This window comes from Lathyrus oleraceus, chromosome 4, assembly GCF_024323335.1.
Source record: "Lathyrus oleraceus cultivar Zhongwan6 chromosome 4, CAAS_Psat_ZW6_1.0, whole genome shotgun sequence".
NCBI classification, from domain to species: domain Eukaryota; kingdom Viridiplantae; phylum Streptophyta; class Magnoliopsida; order Fabales; family Fabaceae; genus Lathyrus; species Lathyrus oleraceus.
In genome coordinates, this window is record NC_066582.1 from 283,798,815 (window position 1) to 283,808,593 (window position 9,779).

General features: G+C 34.6%; 1 protein-coding gene across 3 annotated transcripts; it reads left to right on the top strand.

Moving 5' to 3' along the window:
* The first annotated feature begins 1,407 nt into the window (after positions 1-1,407).
* LOC127075127 (transcription factor SRM1) lies at positions 1,408-4,577 on the top strand. 3 transcript variants are annotated; one of them, XM_051016573.1, is made up of 3 exons: positions 1,408-1,489; positions 1,826-2,118; positions 3,479-4,577. In XM_051016573.1, the coding sequence occupies exons 2-3, from the start codon at positions 1,841-1,843 to the stop codon at positions 4,188-4,190; spliced, it is 990 nt and encodes a 329-aa protein (XP_050872530.1). In that variant the 5' UTR covers positions 1,408-1,489; positions 1,826-1,840; the 3' UTR covers positions 4,191-4,577. The 3 variants fall into 3 exon arrangements, with proteins under 3 accessions (XP_050872530.1, XP_050872531.1, XP_050872529.1); XM_051016574.1 differs by having other exon boundaries at positions 1,415-1,525; XM_051016572.1 differs by lacking the exon at positions 1,408-1,489 and adding an exon at positions 1,553-1,705.
* The last annotated feature ends 5,202 nt before the right edge of the window (positions 4,578-9,779 follow it).

A 9,779-nucleotide genomic window follows, 5' to 3' on the forward strand; every position in this document is an offset into this window, starting at 1 on the left:
AAAAAACACCATAAACTCTCGAACAAGAAGAAAATCATAACAACAACATACACGAAAATGAGAGAATAAGGAAGAAAAAGAATACTTTTATGTATGAAGAACAAAATTGACGATTATATTGCAGAATAGGAAAGCTAATGATGAAGAAGAAGAGATAAAATATATGTTAGGATTTTTCTTTGAGAGATACAATGATACTGACAAGAAGCGAGAATTAATTAGCTTATATATGGGTAAATAATTTCACCACGGCCATATTCAAAAATCGTGATGAAATTTTAATGCATTTTACAACGGTTGACATTACCAACTATGGTGATATATATATATATATATATATATATATATATATATATATATATATATATATATATATATATATATATATATATATATATATATATATATATATATATATATATATAAAACGACAACACTCATTGTAACGAAAAAGTAGAAAATTGTTGGAGCTGGTATTCGAACCATGTCACTCCATAAATGTATAAGCACAGTTAATTGTTTTGACCGTAATACAATGTCTTTTCGTAAATATAAAAAAGAAATACGGTCAAAAATGAGATATTACCACGGTTAACTGTCAGACCGTTGTAAGTTAGTACGTTACCAAAGATAGATATATTTTATAAGAGTGAACACATAACTCGGTGAAACTCTAAACTAAGGTGCATGACATTAGGATGCAAGTGAATATGTATGACATATCATAATGCATTCTTCATCTTAGACACATTAATGTTTGAATTGTATTTTTTAAATATTTTTATTACAATTTCAGAGTGAATTTGTTAAAAATACTTATCATGATTTATGCTATTTTTTATAATTATGTTATAAACCTTTTTTTCTTCGTCTCAGTTATTAGAGATTATTCTTCCTTTTATTTTTCATTCGTACTTTTTATTCAGTTATATATTAGTTTGTTGTGAAATATATTTTTTTTTAATTTTAATTACATGAACAAGAGAAGAAAGAGTTATGACATGAACTAAAATGCTGAAAAGAAAGATTAAGATGGTGTTATTTGTGTTAAAGAAGATACAAATATTTATTATAGTATTTATAATGACACTTGTATTAAATAAATAGTTTAAGATATCAATGAACACACTTATATTCTACTAGTTGAATGAATGAAATAAACAATAACAAATTTATCTTCAATCTATAAGGAGATTCCTTGTCCTATAACTAAAATAATCTCCACTTAACAATTTGTGAAGACGTTTAGTTTTAATGTAACACTAATTTTAATGAATTTTTGGGAGGTAAATTTCTTCAAATTGTAATAAATAAAGATGTCCAAAATCAAGCCCAATCTACTCCTTTTCGAAGGGGGGGCCCATTCACTGCATATATATATATTTACTAATTAATTTTTTAAACCCTAATTACAGTCAAACTCACTTCACTGATTTGCGAGTCGCACTGAAGTCGCGAGGATCAACTTCGAGTCGCATTCAACTCAACAGTGAGATATTCCGACCAAGATTTTCCTTTATCCAACGTTATTATCACATCACACTGTTCTCAGTTTTCAACTTCGCTTATTCCTCATTTTTCTCTTTCAATTATTACAAAAAAAAAATCTATATCCATATCCCTAATTCGCATTTATTTTTCTCAGATATAATTCACATGTTCTTACTAGATTTTGTTCCCTTTCTTATTTATTCGTCATCCATATGTAATAATTTCACAAAAAATCATTACTTTTGAATTCTGAATCAAATTTACGATTAACGTAATTCACAAGAAACCCGTTATTTTTTGAATTCTGAAGCAAAATCTCTATTTAAAATTTCAGATTCATTTCTCACCTATGGATGAACTGGGTATGTTTGGTCAGTGGAGCAGAGAGCAAGACATGGCATTTGAAAATGCATTGGCGAATTATCCTGAGGATGATATGGATCGATGGGTGAAAATTGCGTCTGTTGTACCGGGAAAAACTTTAGGAGAGGTTATGCGTCACTATGCGATTTTGGTTGATGATGTTAGCCACATTGAATCTGGTTATGTGCCGTTACCGTGTTATAATGCGTCAAAGTCTAATAAAGAACGGCGAAGGGGTGTTCCTTGGACTGAAGATGAACACAGGTTAGTTTATCTTTGTTTTTGTTTTCAGGTAAAATGCTGGTAAATGGACATAGTTAACATTTTGTAGGGTAGGTAGGTAACTTAGTTGAGTTTGTTATTGTGTCTGTCTCTCGAGTTTTGTTTTTTTGTTTTATTTAACCGTATAAACTTGAGGTGTTTGGAGCCTATATGTGATACTGTTGGAATTGCGGGTTGCAAAAAATAATGTTTTGTTCAAATTCTGCTATGGTGTAGTAATTGTTGTCAAATATCGACCATGGTGGATTGTGGTGGCAAATTTTTGACACCCGACGTTGCCAATCAGTGAAGGGTTGCTGCGTTGTGGAGTTTTCTGGTGGATATGGTACCATTGCACCGTTATAGCGGAATATGGCTGAAAAACTCGCAATATTGGCCGATATTTACCATTGCGGCAAACCCAAAACCCGCAATGTATATCCGCCATGGGCGATATTTGATAACACTGATTGTAGGCTCTATATATCCTAAGATATCTGAGTCGTGCATTAAATTTTTTCAACGGATCTTTGTTAGATAAGTTTCCAGTCTTGTCATGACAATTTACTACAGTGACTGTTTTTCTGAACCATGACATTTGGGGCTCCTGAACCAGTGTGTAGAATTTATTTATCTATTGTTCTAGGTGGGGATGAAGTAAGTAAAACCAATGGGTTTAATGGGGAATTATATTAATAAATTGAATTCTGCCAGTTCCATATTAAGAGGGATCATGATTATCAAACGTGTTACTGTGATCATTATTAATTTCTTCTGATGTGGTTGTCTATGGTCCAATGAGGATTGACACAATATACCAGAATGATGCCTGTTAGATATTCTACTGACCCACCTTTATTTAGACTTTATTACATTGATATAGGATCACTACTTGTTAGATTTAGTTTCAATTGTATCAATGAAATGCCGCCAATGTTGCGATGAGTTAAACTGGATTGTTTTGCTTGATTTTGTTATGGGTTTACTCCAATCTATGGAAGAGTTACTACTATATCAGATCAGATCTGTGAAACAATCGTGTGAGGAGATTTTGGCAAACTGATGTAGACCAACGTATTGGTGGTTGTTATCAATAATCAATACCATTTAATGGTGTGTCAGAATTTTTGACAACCACCATACAGTGGCATGTTTATACGGTTGATTTTTGGCATTTCACCATTGACAAAACTTATCAGGATTAGTTTGTTGACTAAGTTAGAGATACTCGTTAGGAAAAGCCATGTTTCATTTTAACATTTGATCGTCTATCGTATGCTTAAATGCGGAAGTTTTTCTTACCTAATTATTATTATTATTATTATTAGTATTGTTTTTAAGTATTTTCGAAATTGTGAAACAGGTCATTTCTTATAGGCTTGGAGAAGTATGGAGATGGTGACTGGCGAAGTATATCAAGGAGGTGTGTGGTGACAAGAACACCTACACAAGTAGCAAGCCATGCTCAGAAATACAAAATTCGTCAGAAATCAATGAATCAGAAGAAAGAAAGAAGAAGGCGATCCAGCATACATGATGTCACCCTGGAGAAAAATGTAGACATTCCGGGGCCTCAAGCACCAATTACTGGTCAGGCAAGCGATTCTGCTGCAAGTTCTGCTGGACAATCAGCCACACAAGTTCCTCCACCTCCACCTGCTGGAATGTTAGCTGCAGCCGCACCTGCTGGAATGCATGCCTCAGCCGCGCCTGCTGGAATGCATGCCTCAGCCGCACCTGCTGGAATGCATGCCGCAGCGGCACCTGCTGGAATGTATGCTGCAGCCCCACCTGCTGGAATCAAAACTTTAGATAATCCTCCGGCCCCACCTGTTGGAATCAGAACTATAGATAATCTTCCTGCCCCACCTGCTGGAATTTATGCTGCTCCTGGGATCTGGAAACCTGTAGGAGGACCGGTTGTATCTGCAGATGGCACCACTCCAGTGAATCTTACTGCTTCTGGACACACGGCTTATGGTCATGCGCCGGTTTCTGGGACAGGTATTCAGGAGGCACCAATGAACTTTAGTTCTCTGAAATATATCATGCAACATACATCTACTCGCTCGTGAAGTGCTTATCAGAGGCACATGAAATACATACATAGAAACACCAGTCAAATTATAGTTACTTTTATTTCTATATTATTCCTTATGTGCAAGCAAGTGTTTTATATTCAATCAATTATTCAAATAGGAGATTGAATATTTAACATCCTTGGCATAGGAAAGCATGGAAATAAGTTTATTTTGTAGAGATATAGATTGTTATAGACAGGCAATAAAGTGATTTGTTGTGATTTAGAGGAAGTTTCTTTGGCCTTTAATTTTGAAGGTTTTATTATTAATAGGAAATAAACTTCACATCAGAGTATTTCGATTGTGAAAGTGAAAAGGATTTGGGTTGTCTGATCCCTACAAATGTAGAAGGCTGATCTCAAAGAGTTGGATTTCTTTTAATTGATTTTGTTTTCATTTAGCTTTCTTAAAGTAAGAGCATTTTTTTTTTTTTTTTTTTTTTTTTTTTTTTTTTTTTTTTTTTTTAAAATAAATTTTATAGTATAACATTAATTTTTGAATTTTTTTTGGATATCAAAATTTTAAAGAATTATTTAATTTTAAAATTAATTCAAATAGTTTTTCATAATAATTATTTTTAAAATACATTTTTTTTTAAAAATCGTGATTGCGATTATATTTTAATCTTCAATAATCTATGTTTATGTTATAAAATGTCAAAATTAATCATTCAATTAAAAAAAAACGAATATAGAAAAATCTATAATATTTTAAAAAACAATTTTATAAAATATATAAAAAAATTATTTTTTAAAATCTAAAACAAACATACTATAACCGTGTGTTTATATTATAAGAGGGATGGATATGTGTTTATATTATGAGATTAATTACTATACACTGTCAGTGTAAAAAGATTTACATTGTCGATTCATCACCATCACCCGTTTGCATTACTTTATAGGTTTTTAAAATAAAAGTCAAACTTATTTTAATATCCAACGCGTAAGATTAACTGACGGTGTAAAATCCTTTTACTCTGTCAGTGTATTTCAATTAAATTCTTATATTATTAACATATAAGAATGATACATACGATAATCTTAAAACTATAAGGGTGAGATCTTTTACTTGATATAAATTTTGGTGTTAAAATATTGATAAATATAAAAGGCGTTTACGATAAACAAGAATGCCAAAGTCTATCATAGACAAACTTATGAATAGATGGGTCAAAGCCAAAATGCTAAAAAATAACTAAGCTATCTTTGCAGTGTATAATTTCTTTAATAATAAGTCGATTTTGGATAATGGGATGACACTATTTTCTCTTACGTGGGTAGAATTTTAATGAGGCGCCCATTCTTTGTCTTGTTTCAATTTTTGCAGGGTCACGTGCTGAAAAGGATTGGAAAAACCTTAAAGTAATCGCTGGACTTCCAAATGAAGATCCTTGCGACCTACGGGGTAATATAAACTCCAGACTTCCATAAGAAGATCCTTGTCGCCTCTTAAGGCATTACATGAATGTTGGACTTCCACACGAAGATCCTTGCCACCTCTTAAGACAATATAAATGTGTTGGACTTCCACAAAAAGATCCTTGCTGCCTCTTAAGTCAATACATGAATATTGCGCTTCCATAGGAAGATCCTTTCCACCTCTTAAAGCAATACATAAATGTTGGACTTCTAGAGGAAGATCCTTGGCGCCTCTTAAAGAAATACATGAATGTTGGGCTTCCTAAGAAGATCCATTATGCCCTCATGGAGAGCACAAATGGATTATATGTGTGTGTGTGTGTGTGTGTGTGTGTGTGTGTGTGTGTGTGTGTGAGAGAGAGAGAGAGAGAGAGAGAGAGAGAGAGAGAGAAAGGGGGGGGTCACATATTTTAAATGCCACGCTTGAGGGACTAAGAGCCTCATCAGACAAGCTCATCTAAACGCCTCACCTAGGGGACTAAGAATCTCATCAGACAGACTCATCTAAACGCCTCGCCTAAGGGTCTCGAATAAAGATTCTCGTCAGACAGGCTCATCTAAACGCCTCACCTGAGAGACTAAGAGTATCATCATACATGTTCATCTAAACACCTATCATGGGGGACTAAGAGTCTCATTAGATAGGTTCATCTAAACGCGCTCGAGGGACTCGACCAAAAGTCTCATAAGATAAGCTCATATAAACTCCTCGCCATATGGACTAAGAGCCTCATCAGACAAGCTCATCTCAATCAATCACTTGGCGGACTCGACTAAAAGTCTAATTAGACAAGCTCATATAAACACCTTACCTGAGGGATTAAGAGTATCATAAGACAGACTCATTTAAAAGCCTCTCCTGAGGGACTTGACGAAAATTCTCATTAGACAGGCTCATCTAAATGCCTCGCTTGAGGAGACTAAAAGTCTCATCAGACAGGCTCATCTAAATGCCTCATTTGAGTGACTCGACCAAGAGTCTCGTCAGACAGACTCATCTAAACGCGTTGTCTGAGGGACTAAAAGTCTCATCAGACAGGCTCATATAAATAACTCTTTTAACAGACTAAGAGTCTTGTAAGACAGATTCACTAAACACCTCACATGAGGGACTCAAACAAGATTCTCCTCAGACCGGCTAATCTAAATGTCTTACCTCAAGGACTAAGAGTTTCACCAAACATGCTCATCTAAACGCCTCACCTAAGAGACCATGATTTGAGTCGTTGTTGCATTATATTGCATGATTGTGATTAGATGATTGTGTTGTGGGTGAGATGTGAATACATGGTGTTTATGTGTTTTTTGATTATGGGGATGATTGCATAGATGTGTGAATCTATCCTGAATGTTTATGCACAATTTATTATTTTAATGTATTCTCACCCCCTTTTTATATTATTGCGTCTGTGCTCCTCCGGAATACAGATAACCAGGTACTTGAGTAGGATTTTGAAGTTGAGGACGGTGTAGTGCGTCTTTAGTTACTTGTCGTTCGAGTCTATAGTTGGAGTCATTATGATATGTAACACAAGGGGACTGGTTGTTCTGTCAATTATTTCATGTTGCGTATCTTACCTTCGATTTTTGATGATGAACCACTTTTCAAACTACTAAGTATGCCGAGGCTTTCCATGTCGACTATTTTTTAACTTTCCGCTGCTTATCAAACGATTTCATTTTTAATTATGTGGTTTAAATATGGTTTGTTTGCTGTTTGAGTAACATCCTACTTGGGGAGTATATATGTTTTATTTAATTATTTATCGAGTCGGGAAGTAGGGTGTTACAATCTCGACTAAGATTCACACCAAAAAGGCTCATCTAAGCACCTCATTTGAGGGACTCCACTAAGAGTCTCGTCAGACGCGCTTATTTAAGCACCCCATCCGAGGGAATCGACTAAGAGTCTTGTCAGAAAGGCTAATCTAAATGTCTTATGTGAGAAAATAAGAGTCTCATCAAACAGGTTCATTTAAACAACTCGCGTGAGAGACTTAGAGTCTCATCTTATAAACTTATCTAAATGCCGCACCAGAGGAACTAAGAGTCTCATCTTATAGGATGATTTAAATGCCTCGCCTAAGGGACTGGATAAAGAGTCTCGTCAAACAATCTCGTTTAAGCTCCTCACGTGAGAGACTTAACTAATTTAGACAGGCTCATCTAAGTGTCTCGACTAACGAACTAAGAGTCTCATCAGACAGGCTAATCTAAACTTCTCACCTGAACGACTTAGAGTCTCATTCGATAGGACCATCTACACACCTCACCTAAGGGACTCGACTAAGAGTATCGTCAAACAGGCTAGTCTAAGCGCCTCGACTAAGAGTCTCGTCAAACATGTATATCTAAGCGCCTCGCCTGGGGACTAAGAGTCTCAGTAGACAAAATCATCTAATCATCTTACTTAAGGGACTCGGCCAAAAGTCTCGTTACACAGGCTTATCTAAACGCCTCACACGAGGGACTAAAATCCTCATCAGACAGGCTTTCGTAATTTGGAAAATGTTTGAGCCTCTGCATTATATTGGAGCTTTTTCTGAAAAAATGGATTCCTCATGATGGCAGATGACAGATCAAATGCCGATTGAAAAATTCTGACATGGATGTGATCGTATCTCTTAATGTTAACTTGATAGAGGCCATGAGAGTAGCTTCGTCCATAACATAAGTATTATCGTTGAATTTGTGAGCTTGCCTAACCTCTGCCAAATCAACTACGTGACAAATATTGCTTGGTGTTTACTCTCAGCTGATAATATATCTCATATGCCAATTTAGAACATCTCAAAAGCAACGACACATAGGTCGATAGTGTTCTTCTATGCAAGATAGATGTCAGCATGTCAAGGTATGTAATCAGCCATCCGACGATAGAACCGAAGAGCAATTCGATTATCCGCATCAAGCTTCTGAGTACTCATGGCGATATTGACCGTACCCGAAATAGCAGTAGTATAGGAATATTTCATTTTATGTTGAATGTTTCTTTGTGTTCCTGTTTCTATTAGCAATGTTGTTGAAGCTGAAGGGTTGTTGGTTGGGCATTAATAGAATATGGCCTATCATTTTCATTACAAATTGAATTGAAAAGAACAAGTGCGTTCTGTTGAGAGACAAGACTAGTTGTCAGTCTCCTTCATGAATAAGAGCAGGTGAATCATCTACCTTTTGGTGAGTTCCACGACATGGGAAACGTACCAGGGGAGCGAATAGTCTACTAGGAGCCACTAGTGACATGAAGAGGATCTAATTTCTAACTATTTGAACAGTAGAGTTTCTAGGAGAACTGATAAATGGAGAACTCTTGATTATGTAGGAGTGAAATGTTTAATGGATATGAATGATAAGGACATAATTGTTCTTATTTTAATTCCTTATGTTAACAATTACTTATGTAACAAAAAATAAAAATAATTAAAACAATACGAGTCTAATATTTGATAAACAAATTTAAATATAAAATATGCAAGTTAATTAAATTTTGATATAAAATGGTAAGGAAAAAAAATGCAAAACACAAATAATGAGAATGGAAATTGCATATGAATTAGCAACAAAAGTCATCAAAGTCAAAATTCGACTTTTCTTTGACTTTTATTTTATTTTGGAAAACACAGATGAATGATAATGATACTTATGAATTGTGATCAGAGAATCATTGTAATCAATCAAATTTTGGATTGCTCATCCACCCATATCTCTGAATAATGTAATGAAATGTATAGAATGATCATGATATGTCGATGTAGGTGGAAAAGATCAGAGTAAAATTTGGGGTATGACATCTACCCCTATTTAACTATCTTGAACCAATGGGGATATAAGAAGTATTGTTTTCATATGATCATGGTGGAAAGTAGTTAAATATATAGAAGACCCAAATTTTTCCATGTGAAAGATATGTAATGTAGCGTAATGCAATGATTTGGTATGTGCTTATTAAGAATTTCTCTAATGGGGATAGAAAATGGTTGTAGACTTTGTGGGTTCATGTGTTGGAGGTTTTATTGAAATACTTCGTGGGGGAGTATACCAATCGCAAAGAAGATTAATGATATGTATGCTATATGCATGTTTTATTTTTGTGACACATGAAACCTGTAAGACCCTAATTTTTACCCTAAGATCCCTCATGCTATTCTCATTATATGCATTA

Excerpts from the sequence above, each read along its gene's own strand:
- LOC127075127 (XM_051016573.1), top strand. The coding sequence starts at position 1,841 with ATGGATGAACTGGGTATGTTTGGTCAGTGGAGCAGAGAGCAAGACATG. Across the intron at positions 2,119-3,478 it reads TGGACTGAAGATGAACACAG|GTCATTTCTTATAGGCTTGG; the intron begins GTTAGTTTATCT and ends ATTGTGAAACAG.